The sequence below is a fragment of the Abramis brama genome (genome assembly GCF_963993115.1).
Source record: "Abramis brama genome assembly, chromosome: 9".
In the NCBI taxonomy this organism is placed as follows: Eukaryota; Metazoa; Chordata; class Actinopteri; order Cypriniformes; family Leuciscidae; genus Abramis; species Abramis brama.
Window position 1 is genome coordinate 4,750,507 of NC_139971.1, and position 21,455 is coordinate 4,771,961.

Here is a 21,455-nt window from a genome sequence, read left to right on the forward strand (position 1 = left end):
CAGATTTTCAAAGTGTGTCCTCCATATGTTCCCGTTTTGAATGGCCAATTCTTCCTGTTGTGGTCTATAGAGAGTGTTCCAATTGTTCCAGAAGTTACTGGTATTTATTGACTCCTCCATTGCTTGAAATAATTGTTCTGTGTGTTTATTTGTTTGTACAGTCTAAGAGCTTCATGATATTGATGGCGGAGTTCTTCATTGTCAGGATCTCTGTGTTTTTGATTTGAGAGATTTCGTACAGTTGTTCGGATATGTTTGCACTCACTGTCAAACCACATTTTGTTGGTGTTTATTGGTTTCCTTTTTGATGATTTATTTTTCAAATTGCACATGGATGCTGTTTGGTGGAATATGTTGGTAATGTCACATAGTGCCAGATTTATGCCTAATTTATTTTGTGAATATGCGTTAATTATAAATTTGTCTAATAATAATTTGATTGTTTGGCTTTCTATTGCATTTTGATAATTTTCTGTGCTGTTTTTTGTCCACTTGTAGGGCTGTTGCAGTTTCAGTAAATGGGAGGGCTGTCTGTGTGATTCATTGTTATGAGTTCGTCTTAAATATAGTGTAATTGTACAGTGGTCTGACAGAGGTGTTTGAGGACTGACTGTGAATGCTCTGAGATGCACTGGGTCAATGTCTGTGATGAAATAATCTACAGTACTGTTGCCCAGGAAAGAATTAAAGGTATAACAACCAAAAGAGTCTCCCCGTATGCGACCGTTCACTATATACAGGCCCAGTGATCGACAGAGCTCAAGTAGACTTTTCCCACTTCTGTTTGTGAATTGGTCATAATTATTTCTGACGTGGTATGAGGGCAGAGGGTGGCTGGTGTTTGTAATATACTTGTCTCCCTGTATGTTGACAAAGTCTGGTTCGTTTCCAGTTCTGGCATTTAAATCGCCACACATTAACACATTCCCTTTGGTCTGGAAATGGCTAATCTCCTCTTGCAGGATGGAGAAGGTTTCTTCACTGTAATAGGGAGACTCAGCTGGGGGGAGGTATATAGCACACTAGAATATGTGACAGTCTGTGGCGATGATGTCTCTTTGGATTTTTAACCAAATGTAAAATGTTCCGATTTGTATAGTTTTGATTGAGTCTATGAGTTGTGCTCTATACCATGTCAGCATTCCCCCTGACTCTCTGCCCTGAGTCACACTTCTTAGTTTCGTTGATGGTAGAACTATTTCCCTAAATCCAATTGGGCAGCCAGTGGACAAATCTCTCTCTCTCTCTCTCTCTCTCTCTCTCTCTCTCTCTCTCTCTCTCTCTCTCTCTCTCTCTCTCTCTCTCTCTCTCTCTCTCTCTCTCTCTCTCTCACACACACACTCACACACACACACTCTCTCTCTCTTTCTCTCTCTCTCACACACACACGCACACACACACACACATACACACTCTCTCTCTCTCTCTCTCTCTCTCTCTCTCTCTCTCTCCCTCTGCACTATATAATCTAAAACTCTCTGCTCAGAACACAAGATCTCTCTAGAGGAAGAGATGACATGCTTTTTAAAGTATCGTGCACCAGTCAGGACATAGCATCAATCAGCCTGCATCACAACTGTTCATTTTTAGCTCAAGTTAACTTGGGTCCATTAAATGATATTAATAAGTATTTTTGATTTTATTAATGAAATTAAAATCAAAAGTTGAAATTAACATTAAAGGATTAGTTCACCCAAAAATTAAAATTTCCTAATAATTTACTCACCCCAATGCCATCCAAGATATCCATGTCTTTCTTTCCTCAGTGGGAGAGAAATTATGTTTTTTGAGAAAAACATTTCTGGATTTTTCTTATAACAATGGACTTCATTGGTTACCATTGTTACTCAATCCGAACTATTGAAGGTAAAAAGTCTATAAATTATTTTATTTTTTTGAAAATGAACAAGTAGATAACAACCTCTTCTTCAGCTGTGATCGCGTACAGCCCGTTTAAACACTTCAAAGACTTTTGAAACTGCATTGATTTGGACTTAAAAACAATGGTAACCAATGAAGTCCATTGTTAGAAGAAAAATCCAGAAATGTTTTCCTCAAAAAACATAATTTCTCTCCCACTGAGGAAAGAAAGACATGGATATCTTGGATGGCATTGGGGTGAGTAAATTATTAGGAAATTTTCATTTTTGGGGTGAACTAATCCTTTAAGTCACATATCACTAAATGCTTTAGAAGTATTTTTTCATTCTTGAAGGCAGGGTAAGCAATTTCAGAGAGGCTAGCAATAGCAAGCTAGCTTTGAAAGCATTAGATCCCACCCTCCCTTCAGAGCGTCTCCAAAGCCACGCCTCCTCCAAACCACATGATCTCTCATAGCAGAGTCTGCAAAGCGTAATAAGAGACGGCGTTAAATTACCTCATGTGTCAAAAGCACATAACATTACAATAATAATGAACATAAACAACTTACAGAGCGCTGACTTGCACCACCTGACTGCTGCAGATTCATTTCAGCGTTGATAGTGCTGACAAATGCATAAATCTGAGTCTGAGGACGTGAACAGCTCCGGTTAGAAAGTCACGGGTTGCCATCTCGTAATTACAGTTACGACATTTACATTTACATTTAATCATTTAGCAGACGCTTTTATCCAAAGCGACTTACAAATGAGGAGAGCAATAGAAGCAATCAGACCAGCAAGAGGGCAACAGTATACAAGTCTCAGTTAGTCTATAGAACACATAGCAAGGTTTTTTCTTTTCTTTTTTTTAATCAGAAAAACAAAACAAATAGAAAAGGTAATTGCTAGTAATAAAGCTAGCTAAAGACCCAGCAGCTCGGGTTGAGTTAGGCAGGTCATTCCACCGTCCAGGAAAAGGTCTGTGAGAGTGATTTCGTGCCTCTTTGGGATAGCACCACGAGGCGTCGTTCGCTTGCAGAACGCAAGCTTCTGGAGGGCGCATAAGTCTGAACTAGTGAGTTTAGGTATCTTAGTGCAGACCCAGTGGAGGTCTTTATAGGCAAACATCAGTGCCTTGAATTTGATGCGAGCGGCTATTGGCAGCCATTGCAAACTGATGAAGAGAGGTGTGACGTGGGCTTTCTTCGACATGGTATGAACGCAGCATAAGCTCGTTGTTTTGGTTCAGGAGGAACTGTAAGGCTGGTGACACACTGGCTGCGTGGCGTGAGTGTGGCGTTTCTGTTGCGTGTCAGCTGCGTGGCGTTTTCCATGTCTTTGCACACCAGAAACGTGTCTGACGCGGCGCTGCTGCTGCTGCTAGGTGATATGATAAGCCTCATTGGTGATATATTTGACATATGGGGAGAGATTTGTGGAAGGCCTATACTTCATGTTAAACATAAATATATAGCAGTAAAGACAACGTCGGCAGTGTTAACGGCAAAATAGGCTACATAATATTTCGTTCTGTATTGACAGGTGCAGTATTTGAAAATCGATAATATTTTTTTAAATTACATTTATATTTGCATTTATGTCAAAAGCTAGACACTTTTAAACATCAAAATGACATTTATTAATATGTATTCGTGTCAAAATGACATGTAAACATCTTTTCCTATTCAATTTTGCATGGAAACGCTTCCAAGACGCTTGCGTGTCGCGTGAAAAATAGGCGTCGGTTCAATTTCTAGCATGCACGCGTTTTCCGCGCGGCTCGCGCCTGAGACGCGTGTGTCACGCAGGCATTGTGCAAGCTCTAACCTGTTAACATGGGAGCCGAAATAAAAATGGACACGCCACGCAGCTGAGACGTCTGTCTCCAACTATGCTTCGCCTCAGTGAACGCGCTGATGACGAGCAGGTATGGAGTGGAGGTATGGAAATACACATGTTGACAGTCAGGCAGGACATCCAATCATTGCATTCGGACTGAATGCAATGATTGGACGAAAAAAAATGTTGTTCCTGAGACTTCCACAGAAGATATATGTACATTGTTTAATATAGACCACTTTTATTATTGATTGCTATCAGGATGTGAAGAGAGTTTCAACCAGTATAACAAAAAGTGTAATTGCCTACCCAACCTTTAACTATTAACCAATGATAACAAATGGAACCTTATTGCAAAAAGTAATACCGACAAATTCATGTATTATTTTAATATGAATAATTTATCGGAAAATAATGATTGCATCCAGCGAGAAACTGTCAGTGATGAGACTTGTGTAGGTGTCTGACTGTTGTTGCACAGCTTCAGCTACACTGACACAGCAGAAATACACTGAGAGAGAGAGAGAGAGAGAGAGGGGGGGGCGGAGCGTGTGCATGCCGTCACTGTGGACGAGTTCCCTCCCTTCTGCTCCTCTTTCTCCCGTCCTCAAACACACTCAGACCCTCCAGTCCAGCAAACTGTCTGTCTCTCACACGCACACACACACACACAGCCGCAAGAGAACGTCTGTGATCCGTTGATCTGCTCTCTACACCAGCGAAGGGAAAAGGAGACACGTTTGTGTACCGCTCTCATGCAGCTCTTCATACTTCCTCTCCTCCTCATCCTCGAGGTGAGGAGCGGATTCGGCACCCCTCTGACATCGACCGAGGCCCCCAGCGTGTCCCCGGACCCCTGCGAGGGCAGACCGTGTCTGAATGGGGGCGTCTGTAGTCGGGTGGGAGAGATGGAGGAGAGCCCGAGCACACAGATGCAGTCAGACTTCTGGGCTTATACATGCATCTGCAGCCAGGGCTTCACTGGACACAACTGTGAGGTGAGAGTGTGAACTTCATCCACTGGACGTCTCTGTGTGCTGCTCATGTTAGATTGTGTGAGAAGCATTTATAAAGACATATATATGTCTGTCAGTGGTCTGCAAGAGATCATGTGCTGTCTGTGTGATGTGAAGGAGAGTGCTGCGTTGCTGTGGCAACAGATAGGCAGGAGAGGAGAGGCGGCTGCGTGTGTGTGCGTGTGTGTGTGTGTGTGTGTTAGAGGTAAAGATCACACCATAACTCTATGTCTTGCAGTTAGATATGGTCTGCAGTGTGTTTCTACACCAAGGCAGCAAACTCATTCTCAGTCTGTCACCTTTTCAATTCACTTTGCAGCGTTGACCTCATTGCATGCATTCTGTTTTATAACAAACCACTACAGGACACTGAGCCTTTCTGTGATGGGTGATGCAAGATTTTTACCCAATACATCTCTTGTTTTACAGTAAAATATATACTTAAAAAATCTCTAAATGTTGTTAGTTTTATGCTTAAAACAAAAAATAAAGTGTTTTCCAATGAGATACAGTGTAATATATATTTTATGAATAAAATTTTCTTTATAAGTAGATAGAAGAATTATTAGGCCTATTATTGTAATATATCATCATTTAAATTATATCAATATTAGGGTTATTATTGTTAACTAAAACCATTAAAAAACAATTCCGTTACTTGAAATAAAATACAATTTAAAAAACTTAAACTTATTTTAATTTAGCTAGTTTCCGATTTCTTGTTTTCAATTAGTTTAAGCTGAAGGACTAATATAACTCATTTAAATTAACTAAAACCAATAAATAAAAAATATTAAATATTATATAGACTTTTTTTAATTAATGTAAATGAAAAAAACAAAATAAATCTAAAATCCAAATTAAACTAAAAACAGAAAATATTAAATAAAACCTAATTATAAATATTAACAAACTCTATTAGTTTATCAATGATACTATATACAGTATATTCAATTTTATATACGTACTATTTAAGTTCCTTTAAGGTACTTAAATGGCCTTAGAGTGTAACTTTGCCAATTTTCAAACCTGATTTGTATTGTTACAATGTTGGTAGTATATGTAAATGTTTACTCATTCTCCGTGTTACCGAGATATTCACATTTATTTGACAACTCCAGGGCTTTTGTGAAAAATACAGATTGTACTTCTGTATTTTTGTGTCCCCGCCCACCGACAGTCGGATCGACAGAGGGTTATTAACAAAACGGTTATTGTTAAAGAAGGTTTAGCACTGAACTTTTTATTTTACTTTGTCTCCTCTTAAAAAGCATTATGGTAAAAATTGAACACTATAGCTGCGTTTCCACCGCAATCTAAAGTACCATGAAGATTAGGCAAATAGTCTGGTGACGTAGGACTGTGCGCGACTTTACAGTTCCCACTGGATTTCATCCTCTGAATTTAAGCTTAAAGCTGTAGTCTACGATGTTGAAAATCGGTCGAGAAAGCCTGAGACGGTTGGGAAGTTTTAAAAAACTCATCCCGCCCCTCCACACACACCCCCCTCCCCTCTGTGCTACCTGGTCCCTCCCACCGGGAAACGACCTGAACAACGTCACTCAGTCAAGCTGTGATCACCGGTAGTAAACAGCGCATCTTGTTCAAATTCCGATCGGCTCGAACAGAAACCCGCTAGGCCTACTGAAATATATTCAAGCACTTCAAGCACTTCAAGAAATATAATTACTTTGACCCGTGATAGGCGATGCTAAACGGCTAACATTCCAATGCCGACCGGCAGCATAAGCATGTTGTCAGACTGATAAAAAGCTATTTATGTAACACCTCACACCATAAAAGTATAAATAAATGCTTACCTGCTCAACAAAAAGTCAGCCGTGTCAGCGTTGGTTTTTTCGGTTTGTTTTTTCTCCATTGCTGAGCTGATGCTACTTTGCTAGCTACCATAGACTGTCAGCTGCTTGCCCGCGAAATTTCATGTCGCAGGAGGGGGGCGGGGTGGGGTGCGGTGGGGTGGAGACGCGAGCGCCACGTGGAGCGGGGGATTGGATGAGAGCAGTTTTCATTCTTTTTTCTCTTCATATTGTTAGGATTGTACTGTAGAACCATAACCAGCATCTAAACGAGGTTATTAATAATGAACAATCTTTGATATCGTAGACCATAGCTTTAATAAAGCCTGAACCTCGTCGTCGGTCCATCTGTCGTATTTTTTAAACTCCACCGCAACAGATGGTGGTTGAATAAAATGCTGTGTGGCGTCAACCAATCAAAATGCGGCATGAACTCAACCAATCAGCATTTTCAGCGCCCAAGTCCGACCCCTGAAAGTTCCTGAACTTTGAAAAAGTACTACCTCGCGAGCAGGGACTTTCGGAGGGGGAAATATTTACCCGGAACTTCATTTAGACCCTGATTCCTGCGGTGTAAACACACCGAGTACCACCCCAAAGCCCCTATAGTTCCTGGGGGAAAGTTCCTGCGGTGGAAACGCGGCTTATGTCAACAGCTTTCATTACCTGAACGCGACTGTGTTTCCTTCGGGTGGAACTGACAGAGCAACTTGTTTCTTTCCGTTTTTTCCTCTCCATTTGGCATAAAACACTGTTTGTTGTCATCCAGTTTGAAATGCTGACTACAAACACTGTTTTTTCAGATTCTCCGTCACAATCTTCTCTCCATATTTACAATTCTTTACTGCCTTTAACCCACTGCCTACAGCGTGCTGGATCCTTCACTGAAACCCAAAGTAACTCTCTCCCACTAAACTTTGCTCTTTGAATTCTTGCACCCGGGAAAAATACAATTCTACACCATTATAACTAAATGTTTGCTAAGAAGCATTTCCTACTAAAGCAAGGTGGTATTTGACTGGTCAAGCATATCCATAGCTGACTGGTGTGAGTGGCCTTGGACGCAACATGCCCAGTGCATTATGGATGTTGAAGTTGTCCTGCTTATTAGGCAAAAGTGAAGACAACAGCCTTTTTTCTCTGTTTAGTCAGGTTACTGCATAGGCAGCCAAGTTTTATTGAATGCCCATTTTGCCAGCGGTGAAATACCCTTTTAAGGAAAGGGTGAGGGCCTTTGTTTTAAAGTATTAGCAAGAGATTTGTTGTTTATTGGCTGTAGACGCACATCAGAGTTAATGCACTAATGGGAACAAAGCCTGAATGTTATAGCTAGACACAGCTAGACACAATTACGGCCTCTGACCTAAATCACTGCAAAGCTTTACAGGATCCAAGAGATCTAAGAGCTGTGTGCACATGCATACGCACTGAACAACAGGTGGCACTCATAAGGTAATGAAATTATGTGCGGTTGTGTCTCATTTGTGTTTGCATGCCGATCTTGTCTTTGTCTACTCTTAAGATGCATGGTGAGACAGGCATCAGTGCGCCCTGTCCTTTCCTCAACCTAAACCTGTGTCCTGCGACGTCATACTGCTCATTTACATCTCCCCAACGGATGCTGCTGCGTGATTGGTGTATGGCACTGGCAAGATTAACCGTGATTGGTCGAAGAGGCCTGAAGTCATTGTGATGTCACTCAGTGTTCCATTTCTCCAGGCAAGGCTGGTGTACCTCAGTCACCCTGTAATGAGACAGCCTTTATCCCACACTTTACACATTAACTGCTGCTGACGTGACTGGACTGTTTTGATGAATAATGAGATGAACTGGAATGATTTGATATAAGTTAGCAGTGCCCTTGAGGATCTCACGTCACCTCGGTCTCAGGTGTAGTGCAGCGGCTGACGCAGAGAGGTTGTGCAAGAGTCACGTGTCCTTTCTGAAAACTCGTCTTTAAAAGCTAGGTTGGTGTGTGATGGAAAATATGTGTTTTTGCATGCACTTTATGCACACAGTCACTTATTTACTACAGTAGCTGGATGCATACTTAGAAACCATAGATCTGATTACTGGTCATATCACAAGGGATGCTAATTTTCAGGGTCGTCGTGATTTTCTTCTCTCCTCTTTGGTCTTTTTGCTTTGATTTCAGCTTGTTAAAGCTGCGATAGGGAATTCATTAATATTAAAGAGAGAGCTTGACTGACCATTGTTTCTGCAAAGCTTTCATCTTAAAAAATGTAGATTGAAATATAGCAATCTGTGACCAGTGTGTTTAGCAGTGTTGCCAGATTAACAGCTCTGTGAGAGTGTGAGCCTCATTAAAGAAGATGTAAGGGTAGAAAAAAAGGAGCAAAAGGGGAACTAAAGATAGATATTTTGGAGGACATCAAAGGCTCAAAGTACATAGAGAGAGGCATTCAGGAGAACAGTAAGTTGACAGAGCACTAGGGGACATAAAAATAATAGTTAATATTTAACCTACTGTATCAAATTTGATATGTGAAGGCATCTAAATTATCAATAATAAAAACTTTGCTGAAAAACTAGTTGTACACAATCTACTACACGCCTTCTGCCCTCTGTTTGATAGTGCATAATTTAGTTCATACAGATAGTTTTTAGCTAGTAAAAGGCTTTTTTGAAGAAAAAAAAAAAAGTCCCCCTTCAGGTTATGGTTCATGTCTTTACTGATTTCTATAAAGTAAATATAAGAATTGCTTTTATATTGTCATTAATATTTCAAGATGGACATGTAATGGACTGAAACAACTTGGGTTTGCATAATTTTTTAGACAGCCATGTTAAAATGTGAGAATCAAGTATGATACTTCAGGCTTTTGAGGAACGTTTTTTGATAATTTCTCAGTCATGCTTGAATTATAAGTTTTGCTCCCCAGAATAAAAACTACTGGTTTGATGATGTAGCTGGTTATTTGGTGGCACATCTGCTCCCTTCTACCTGCCTTTCAGAGAGTGCTGCATTAATAAATGGCATCGCCAGTGATGTCTGGCTTTAAATGCATGTGTATTATTTTGCCATGACGTTTGACAAAACATGTCTTCTGATCCACACATGTAACTAAGAAGAACTGCGTAAACCGCTCCATTAAAACCCCTGAGAAAATATTTTCCACTTCTGCTTCAGATAGCAATAATGACTTGAATATCATTTCGTTCGACCTTTAATGTAAGCAAACGTAAATCATTTGGAGCCCATGTTGCTGTAAACAATCTTTTTCTGATGCAACTCCATGTATTTGTATTTCTCTTTTAATGGCCTGACGTCCTCCTTCTGCAGGCCGGTTATTCATTCAGGCCGATGTTCAGTGGCCATCAGCCAATCACACTTGATTTCCATTTCATACCTGAATTTTGATGATATTCAAACTGTATGAGTGTGAACATTGTGTGAAAGACACTTCCATTAATTAAAACAATTTATTTTCTCAAAGAAAGCTGGAGAATTCATTCATTTATAGTCATTACACAACTGAATGGTGAGGGATGAACTGTCAGAAACACTGTCTTTCTCTATTAATAGTCGGATGACAGTGGGCTATCAAGTGTGTGTGTGTGTGTGTGTGTGTGTACTTGTACAACTATCTATGTGAGGACCAGTTTGAGATTTAGAGCATTGGAGTGAGGACAAAGAGAGTAAAGTGAGGACATTTTGACCAGTCCTACACTTTCTGAGAGCCTTTAAAGGCCTGTTTGAGGGTCAAGACTTGGTTTTAGGGATAAGGTTATAATGAGGTTAAGGGTAAGTTTAGGGTAAGGGTTCGGGTTAGGCACTTAGTTGTGATGGGTAAGGTTAGGGTAAGCGGCTAGAGATTGCATTGTGTCAATGAATGTCCTCATAAAGATAGATGTACAAGAATGAGTGTGTGTGTGTCTGTGCTTTTGTTTTTGAGTGGATTTTTTATTATGCATGTGAGAAAATGCCATGTTGTCCAGGTCAGCAATAAATATCACATGTGCAAGACACTCCAACCTCACTTCGACATTTCTCTTAAGATGTTTTGTGATGACACTGCTTTGAAAACATTGAATCTATGCCACATGTGAGCAACAAATTGATTTGCACCATTTCCATCCTAGTATACGCAAAATGAACAAAAATGTGAACTTTTCATAATATATAATTTGTAATAAACAATTTTTAACATGATCGAAGTGAAAAGTAAAAAAATCTGCATAAATTTGAAATTTGTACAATTTTACATAGAAACGTGCAGAATCATAAATTGACACAAAATTACATTTAAAAAGTCTTGTGAAGACACTTTGTATTTTTCTCAATACGTAATTTGTAATAAACAATATTTAACAATAATTTAAGTGAAAATCAAATTTAAAAATCAACATGAATTTGAGATTTATTTTGTACAATTTTGTTTTATTTATATCATAGAAGTTGCAAAACCATAAATTAGGCCTACATAAAAATTCAATCCAAGATAAAAAGTTAAAAATGTGCATTTTTAATATATAAAATTAATATGATAATCTAAGTAAAAAAGGTTTAAAATCAACATTCGTTTTTATTTTTTCTTATATCATAGAAATATTTTTTCCTGCAATTCATATAACTCAAATTCCTAAAACTTCCCATTTTAAATTACAATATGAATACCTGATATTTTTAAATAATACATTTCAGTAATTTTTATTATATCCTATTGAGGAAGACAAGCTTGGTCTTTTCGAGCTTGCGATCGTGAGTTGTTTTTCAAGTCTAAGGAGAGGTTTCAGCATGATTTGGTTGCAATGTGACCTTTAAAAATAGGGAAAGAGACTAAGTGGAGGAGGCCTTTGCTGAGAGCTGAAGAGTATAACCTTTTGGGGTTTTGAGAGGCAGGCTCAAATACTTTTTAAAAATGAAATATTGTCTCTATAGAATAAACATAAGCTCAAGTGGTCGACGTCTTGGGTTTGAAAGCTCACAGCTCTTCACTAGAGGAGGCTGTCTGGTAAAATCAGATGGAAGAAGCCAAAGGTCAGGGATGTATTGATGTCTGTGAGAGCAGGTCTAGTGAGATATCTTGAGGTGGGGATTGAGAGAGATTGTTGATACTGGAAATGCTTCATCTATTTCTTCTCACTTTGAAGGTATTTTTTCTCATCCATGACCCTTTCTTCTCCCCACACTATTTCTACTTCCTTTCTTCCTTTTCAGCAGCTCTACTCTTTTTTTATTGTCATTGTAGTCCTCCTGGTCCTTTCCTCCATCTGTAGACTAATCACGTCTTTACAACCCAGATTGTACAGTGTATGTCCCACACAATATCTTATTGGTATTGTATTGGTAAAATATCTTATTGGTTTTCATATAGAGAAATGCATGTTTTGCTTGTTCAAGGCTTTGTATCAAATGCTTATTTTGAATTTCATATGAGTGTAGAAGATCTATTCTGCCAAGACCAGACATACAGTATCAACATTGTCATATCCATTACCATGCCAAACACTGACAGAAAAAGGCAGAAAAAAGGATACCTCATTCTGTCAGTTCGTATTAATTTTTATTGTAATGAGTTAGTGTTATAATGGTCTGAGTACTGGTGGTTTTAGGAGGTGAGTGATAATGTATTGGTTTTGATAAAGTAAATAAAACAATAACCCAATAGAAGTAGCCCAGCATCATTTTTAAAACGAATCAGAGAATTTGTTCTGAACACAAACATATCATTTCATGTTAGTAAAAAAAAAAAAAAAAAAAAATCAATACATTATCACTTAACTCTAAAAGCCACCAGTCTTCAGACCATACATAAACTTAAAAAGATAGATATGTATCTTTAAAAGAAACATTACATATGCACTTATACACAATAAAAAGGTAATGAATCTACTGTTGCATGTGTCAAAGCTCAAGTGGACACGATGAACAGTGACAGTGCAGATTCAGCTACAACAGCAATTTAACACACAAAATAAGTCGCATTAAGAATTCAGATGTCCGCATAGTTTTTTTAATCAGTGGACTGACATGAAACCGTGATTGTCACTGATGAGATCAAGGAGACCCTCTAACATGTGCAGGGGAAGTCCTGTAGAGCACTTCAGATGGGCCTCAGTCATTGCCAGGAAAGTTCTTTAGCTCAAGGGACAGATGTGAAGAAGCACAAAATGTCTCATGTGTTCTGCCGTCTAAAATGGCTTAGTTATACTATATTTACACCATAATTGTTATCAGTTGATGCATTTCAACCTACATGTTTGCAAATCTCCAAAAAAATACCAATACGTACAATTCACTGCAGTTTTCATGAACACAAGTGAAAATGAACACTACTAAAATGAACATTAGTGGCAGAAAAACACCAACAAGTTTGTTCCTTTTTACACAGATTATTGATTACTAAAGACTTATTTTCACGTGGTTTTTGCACATATTGGTTTGAAAGCTATTTATTGGACAGAACACAGTGGAAGGTCATTCATCCGCACCTTTAAAGATTATGAGGGGTGTTCCTCAGGGGTCCGTTCTGGGGCCTTTACTTTTTATCATTTATATTAATAATCTTGATCTCAATATTAGTATAGTATTAAGTATTAAAAATTATTATAAAAAATATGTCAATTTTCATTTTTATGCAGATGACACTGTGATTTATTGTAGTGCACCCAAATTACACCAAGCTGTGTCTTTTCTTCAGTGTGCTTTTGATGTTGTGCAATAACGCCTTCGTGATCTAAACCTGACTTTGAACGAGACCAAAACTAAAGTAATGCTATTTTCATGATCAAAGAAACAAGTGGCAAATTAACTATCACTTAAATCCTTACATGGTAATATAATAGAGGTAGTGACAGAATATAAATATCTCGGTTTTATATTTGATGATTCCTTATCTTTTAAATCCCATGTTAATCAATTAAGGACTAAATTAAAAATAAAGCTGGGATTTCATTATAGAAATAAATCCTGTTTTTCATTTGAAGCAAACAGGAGACTAGTCTCATCCACTTTTATGCCAGTCATTGATTATGCTGATATTTTGTATAACTCGGCAACCACTAAACTTTTAAGCTCTTTGGATACATTGTATCATTGTGCACTTAGGTTTATACTCAATTGTAAATACAATACTCACCACTGTGATCTGTACAACAGAGTTGGTTGATCGTCATTATCAATACGCAGATGTAAACATTGGTACCTGTTTATTTATAAATACATTTTGGGTCTACTGCCTCCATATCTTTGCTCTCTTAATTTCGAGAAAAAAGTCGAAATACAATCTTGAGAATAAACTCATTACATTTCGAGAATAAAGTCTGTGTTTCGAGAAAAAACTCGTTAAATTTCGAGAAAAAAAACTCGGAATACAATCTTGAGAATAAACTCATTAAATTTCAAGAATAAAGTCTGTGTTTCGAGAAAAAAAGTCGAAATGAAATTTAGAGAATAACGCATTCGATCAGTGTTCATTGCATAGCTTACTGATAGAGGACATGGCAGAGTTGGATCACTTAGTCAAGCTTTCAGTAACAAAGAAATACTATCAACTTTAGCTAATTATGACAGAATAATAATTAGCATACGAACTTTAAAGAGAATTTGCAAGCGGCTAGGTCTTTTTAGAAGAAAAAATCAGTCCAATTTGCGCGATGAACTCGCTTTTGTCCAACATGAAATGGCAACCAGTGGACAAATGCAAGGCTATCACTGGCTTCACCTACGCGTGATTCATCGTGGTTTCCCTGGATACCAGACGCATTATTAATCGTTGTTGGTTGTGTACGCCTCCATCCACAGAATGTAACGACTGTAACCATCTATACAGCCATTAATGCCGTACGGTTTTAATTTATCCTAGCTGTCCATATGCCAGAGTGCATTTGGGCTAGCGCAAGTGTACTGGCGTCTTCTCAAGCGTCTCCTTCGTCGAAATTCCACACCTTGAGGATCAACAAGTTTAATAATGCGTCTTATGGTATCCTGGGAAACCTCGATGAAATTCATGTTGGACAAAAGCGAGTACATCGCGCAAATTGGACTGATTTTTTCTTCTAAAAAGACCAAGCCGACCTAGACGGCTTTGTTACTGAAAGAAAGTCTAAAATATAGCTTGACTAAGTGATCCAACTCTGCCATGTCCTCTATCAGTAGGCTAAGCAATGAACACTGATCGAATGCGTTATTCTCTACATTTCATTTCGAGTTTTTTTCTCGAAACACAACGACTTTATTCTCGAAATTTAATGAGTTTATTCTCACGATTATTTCGAGTTTTTTTCTCTAAATTTAACGAGTTTTTTTCTCGAAACACAACGACTTTATTCTCGAAATTTAATGAGTTTATTCTCAAGATTGTATTTCGACTTTTTTCTCGAAATTTAACGAGTTTAATCTCGCATTATAATGACTTTAATCTCGAGATGGTTTTATTTTTTTATTATTGCTTGGCCCTAATCCTCTTCCGTAATATTTTGCCGAACACCGAGGTCCTGTGATAATATTAGTCCCGCTCGAATCGGCATCTGTGATTTGGCTGGGTCATTTATAATTGTTTCAAGTTTTTTGTTTCCTGTGCACCTTTTTATCCATCTTTCGCGAAGAATGGAGGCTGCGTTGGAGTGTTTTGATAGTATTTTGGGTGCTGGGTCATATCGCTATACACCATACAACTATACAATTTGCAGAAAGAGAAAGCTGGAAACCATCAGAAGAGCGAAAACAAATGTATGACATTTATAGCTCATGTGGAAGGAACATTCTTCTGTTTATGATATATCACACAGCTAGACCTATAACGACAAGACATTTCCAAGCAATAGCCTATTGACATCATATCCAGGAGATAAGTTAGTAAATTCGAGTAAAATCACAGGCTTCGTTTATCCCGTGCGAATGCGCCACACAAAATATAGATGTGGGGGGGTAATTTCTACTATGAGTAAGGTCCCCAGATAATACCAATCCAGTGCGAATAGGGCTTTAGTGAGCTGTTAAAGGAAGAAACAATTTGTAAATGTTTTTAATTGTTTCGATGATGGTTTAATGCCATGGTGATTTTCTCTTTCTTCTTTTCTTATTTATTTGTAACTTTTTTTGATAATGTTGTGCTGCTCATCTTGGCAAGTTTCTCGGCCATTTTCACTTGGCAAAATCTCAGAAAGTTTTATCTGGTTAAATGAAGGGTAAATAAAATACAGTGTTATTACTTCAAAACACTTTTACCATAGTGCATGATTTCCAAACGATTACATTTTATCGTTTGCATCACATAACCAGCTCCATTTGTTTGGGTTTTCTGACGTTGTAAATTGCTCTGTAGCTCAAAGACCAGAAGCAAACCAAAATTGTAGCATCAGCAATTTCAATGTCTCAGGTTTGCTTTAGTTACACTATCGGTTTGGTTCAGTGTAGAGGTTTTTTTGTAGGTGGAACATTATCTTCAAGCGTGAAATAGCATTAACCTTTTAACGGCACTCACCAGACATTTCATTTCATGATACGCACAACAACAAAAACGTTGCCAGATTAATCTATTTAGGATAAAACTCACTTTAAATTTAGAATTTTGTGAGCCTGGGTTGTAGGTTTTACAGCCTAGTAATTGGTGATGTAACATTTTAATGTGTAATGTCAATCATATTTGTATAAGTTTTTTGTATGCACTTTGGGACAGAAAATGTTTATTCAGTTGATTTGGTAATGCAGAGAAATCCTTGTATATATATAAGAAGAAGCTATTTTAACTGAGTCATATCTTGTTATTATTCCTTGATATAATTCAGTATATCTGCTATTCGCAGGCAAACACACACAGACAGTGCATATAAGGCCTACTTTATCTCTTTTTGGAAGAAGGCACGTCCCTGCCAAAGGAAACTGAGCATAATTAGACTAATTGGATCAATATCACTGTCGATTTTGGTGCAGGTGTTTCTGTCTTGCGGGATCTCTCCGTTGCTATTGTTTCATTTCTAATGGTGCTCTTCTGTTCTTTCAGTTTATGAATTGCTCTCGGTTCTTATTCTTCAGGCCAAGTGATTGTTAGTCGATAGATGTTTGCCTGAAATGAAAGTTGCTGCTGTTGCTGTGTGACTGGAGCAGTTTAAAATGTTTGATAATACGATGCAGTCATTCATTGGCGATGTTGTTATTGGGTGCAGTTTTTTGCAGATCCGTGCGCCAGCAGCCCCTGTCTCCATGGCAACTGTAGTCAGGACGGTGAGGGGGAAGGGTTTGCGTGCGAGTGTAGTGAGGGTTACAGTGGTGTCCGCTGCGACCTGCCAACCTTGACCTTTGACCTCTCCGAGTCCACCTGGGACCTCGCCACGCCGGCCACACCTGCGACCACGACTCAAGGGTTTCAGCCAACCACAGTCCCCACCACTACTCAAGCTCCGCCCACCCTGGAGCCGTGGCAGCCCAAACAAGGTCAGAAAGTGGTGGAGATACTGTGGGAGGATCAGCAGGTGAGCAGGTGTGCGTTTGCATGCATAACGTAATTACGGCAAAGTGTGTGTGTTTGTGTAAGCATGAAGCGTAATGACAGTTGGATCCGGTCTGGAAGGCAGGATAATTCCTGTGGGAAGTTTATCTGTGTGGATGTGTGTGTTGTTGTAGATCACTGATGAAGCTGAGTGTGTGAGCACCGCAGGAGGCGAGTCTGCTGGAATGATGACCGTTTCCATGGAGGTCGCTGAGGAAACAGCTGTGAAGTAAGACACTTCCTGACCTGTTTTTCCTGGGAAATGAGAATAAGATTTAATAAAAGAAGAGACTTGTGAGTTCTGAGTGTGCGCTTGGTTTGAAATAAACTTTCATCTGTTCTTTCTGTGGCATATATGGCTATATTAGCATGAACCGCTGTCATTAAAATTGCTTTTTTAACTGCTTTTCTTCTTCTTTGGATAAAAAGGAATGCATAAATGTAAATGCATAAATATAAAATCATTATTTATTTAAAAAATAAAATGTATTTAATTAGTTATATATTTATACATAATATATAGAATCTTTCCAAAGCCACACTTTTTTACCACATAATTTTCATGTGATATTTTGGTGACATAAAAGAAAAATATGGATTTTAAAATATTTTATATTACTGAAAAAACTTTAATATAGTACATTATTGAATATAATACATTTCATATGATTTATATATTATAAAAAAATGTTTAATGTTGTACATTTTAATACAACTTTATTAAACAAAATATTACTATACTAAAACATTACAATATGATTAGTGCTGTCAAATTGCATCTAAGATATATGTATATACAAGATATACATACACACAAACAGACACACACACACACACACATATGTGTGTGTTTGTGTGTGTGTGTGTGTATGAGTATAATGATAGCACTAAATATAATATAATATAATATAATGTAATATCATATAAATGAATACACACAGACACATATATTATATATTTAACTTCATGTTAGATGTGAATTAATCATGATAATCTATATGACAGCACTAAATATAATATAATATAATATAATATAATATAATATAATATAATATAATATAATATAATATAATATAATACTTTTAAAAAATCAGCTCTGACATTTAAATGTAATTCAAATCTTGTTCTAAACCATTACGTTCCCTTTGTAAAGTTCACTACATTAATTTCCTGTGTTTATTTAACTGAAATAAATGTAAAGTCGTGTATTTTTCCGCGATCTCTCTCTGTGTGTGTGTGTGTGTGTGTAGGTTGGTGGGTAATGTGAGCGGCTCTGCTGTCCTGTGGCGTGTGGGTGAGGCTGGTTATGAGCAGTGCTCTGTCGCTGACGGCACGATCATGTGGTTCCAGCAGAGCTCAGACGGGCTGGTGCTGCCAGACCAGTCCCTGCCATTCGGACACAACTACTTCATCAGTAAGTCATGTGTGGCTACATGCACACAATGTGGAAGAAATCTTATGTACTTATAAAATTATTTACTTAAATTTAGGACTTTGCCTTTTAAGCATCTTTGTGCACAAATTTGTCTTGTTTGCAATTTAGAATTTTTCCACACGCTTTGATGAGAGCTGAGAATCTTTTATTTGACCCTGTCTGGTTCTGTGAGCCAAACAATGTCTGTCCTTGAGGCATTTCTATGTGTGTGTGTGTGTGTGTGTGTGTACATGTCTGTTTATCTGTGTGTGTTTATGTCTGAGATGGAGAAAGCTGTTGTTGTTGTAGCTGATATTAGAAAATGCCTGAACCGACAAGGAAATTGTGTTTTGTAGGAGTTGCAAAAAAAGTGTGTGACATGATTTGCTTTATATAATAAATGCGAATCTAGATTTCTAGATGTATGGGTCTAGGTTAAGAAAAACCTGTAAAAGGTAAGTGTGTATATTGTGTTTTGACAATGTGGCTGAATTTAATAAATTGAAGTGTGTGTGTGTGTGGGGGGGGGGGGAGTTGGGTTAGGGTGTAATGTAATCCCTACATTATGGGGATGGCAAAGATGGCAATATCCAAATATCCAAATTTTTTGGTCCCAATATTTTTTTTTACGTGTTAAATGCAGAAAGTTTTCAGTGATGGGTAGGGTTAGTGTAAGGTGATAGAATTGACAGTTTGTCCAGTACGAAAATCATTATGTTTATATGGAAAATCCCCATAAAACATGACGAAATGTAAAAACGGAGTTACTCTCTATTACGACTATTGATTGTTTTGTTGCTCTCGTTTCCTGTAGGTGTGCTGCACGTCGGAACCGCCTCTGGTCCAGAAGTCACTTTGAGGCTGCATCTCATGGTAAAAACCAATAACTGCATTGAGCCCGGCAGTGGATTCAGTGACCCACAATGCTCCGGGAAAGGGAAGTGCATCACCCAGTCTTCTGTGGTAATGACCTCATATCATAATTAGCATTAAATGTTATATTACAATCCTGAATTTGTGCTGCGGTTTTTCTCTCCAACATTAAATTGCGTGTTTAAATGTGAATCGCAGGACACGTTTTACTGCCAGTGTGATGAGGGGTATTCTGGGATCTTCTGTGAGGAGTTTGACGCGTGTCACATGAAGCCCTGCGAGAACAACGGCTCCTGTACTGACCTCAGACAGAGAGATGAAGGACAAAACTACAGCTGTACCTGCCAGCCAGGTGTGTGAGCTTGTGTTTGTCTGGGTCATTCTCAGGAAACGTGTCCGATGTGTGTCCGATGTGTGTCCCCTGCCCTGGCGGACTGATATAATTAACAGGATACTGAACTTAGTCACATCATTTCATACATTTCACTGTTTAGTGTGCAATGCATGATAACTTTTAAAATAAATGTTTGTTTTGATTGGAGTTATATCTCATTTACATGGCGCTATTCATCAGTGAGTTATATAGGATAAAAACTTAGCCTACTTAAATAGGTTTTTATTGAAATTAAAACATCATGCTTTCACTGTCTATATACTCTTTTCCAAAATGCTTGTTGTTATGCATGTTTAAATTAAGATTTTTAGATGTTTTCAAAGCAGTCTCTTATGCTCCTGAATGCTGCATTTATTTGATCAAAATACAGTAAAAACAGTGATATTGTGAAATATTATTACAATTTAAAATAACTGTATATTTTACTATATTGTAAAATGTCATTTATTTCTGTGATCAAAGCTGAATTTTCAGCATCATTTCTCCAGTCTTCAGTGTCACATGATCATTCAGAAATCATTCTAATATGATGATTTGCTGCTCAAGAAACATCTCTGATTATTATCAGTGTTGTACGGTATGGAAGCTAGTTTCCACCACTGAATAAAAAAATAAAAAAGGTAATTGCGACTTTTTATCTCACAATTCTGATTGTTTTTTTCTCGCAATTGCGAGTTTACATCTCGCAATTCTAAAAGAATTTGAGTTATAAATTGTGAGTTATAAAGTCAGAATTGTGTGATACAAAGAAAGAAAAAAAGAAAAAAAATCGTTCAAATTGTTTTATTCCATGGCAGAAACAAGCTTCCATACGGAGCCCCTAAAGGGACATGGTGGTGGAAAACATATGAGATGGGAGGAAAAACAAAAGCATTGACAAATAATTTTTCCTTCATCTCATGTTTGTTTCCTTCACCATGTCCCTTTAGGGGCTCCGTAGTGTTGTGATAAATCTGAAAGAGATGAAAAAGATTTATATAAAAGTTTGTATTTTTGTGGAAACTGTGTTGCTTTTTTCTTTGATGAATAGAAAGTTCAAAAGAACCGCATTTAGTGTTATTAGTGTTGCTGTAAAATGCAATTTCCCTATTTAGTTATTCCTACGAAGTCATTCAAAATATTAACATGAAATTTCTCTAAACATTCGCACAACATGAATCTATTGAGAAGCAATGTCCTTATGAATTGTGAATGTGCCGTCTTGGATGTCTGTTAACATGTGCATAACGGATAATAATGGAGGTTAACCTTGAGCAGAGCGCATGATCTGAGCTGGAATGCTTTAAATGGAAAGATGGGGCAGGGGAAGTAAATGAGAGATGAAGAACAAAACAAAGCGTGAGCAAGAGACACTGAAGGTCGGGATGATCAAATGCCTTTGATCACGGAAATTACGATTATTTTGATCCTGCATTTAAGTTATTTAAAGCCTTCCAGATGAAACAACTGTGCCTTTTTTAAGACATGTTGTCATGGACTTGCTGATTGCAAAACATGTCTATTAAGCTTTCGAGGAAGAACACAAGCACACAAACAAACACTGTTTACGGCTCTGACCATTTTAGTAAGAGGATTATTGAGAACACAGGAGGGCATAAATGATGTAAATTAGCTGTGTTGTAAGAAAAGCAAACAGCCTGTTTTGGCCGACTGAATCGTGCTGGTTTATAACTGAAAGCTTTGTTAAAGATTTTTTTCCCAAACTGTTTTTATGTGAAGGAAAGCAACAGATTGTGTTTTCTGTGAGCCATTTGTGTGGTTTTGTCTACATTATGAGGACCAAATG

At 37.9% G+C, this 21,455-nt stretch overlaps 1 protein-coding gene across 1 annotated transcript in view; it reads left to right on the forward strand.

Annotated features, from left to right (window-relative positions):
- Positions 1–4,297: 4,297 nt before the first annotated feature.
- The window catches only part of dner (delta/notch-like EGF repeat containing), a 32,852-nt gene continuing 15,694 nt past the window's right edge, over positions 4,298–21,455 (forward strand). Inside the window, exons 1-6 of the mRNA XM_084124318.1 lie at positions 4,298–4,699; positions 16,666–16,971; positions 17,123–17,217; positions 18,239–18,402; positions 19,217–19,365; positions 19,474–19,627. Coding sequence (XP_083980444.1) covers positions 4,457–4,699; positions 16,666–16,971; positions 17,123–17,217; positions 18,239–18,402; positions 19,217–19,365; positions 19,474–19,627 — 1,111 coding nt within the window. The 5' untranslated portion in view covers positions 4,298–4,456. The remainder of the gene's footprint in view (positions 4,700–16,665; positions 16,972–17,122; positions 17,218–18,238; positions 18,403–19,216; positions 19,366–19,473; positions 19,628–21,455) is intronic.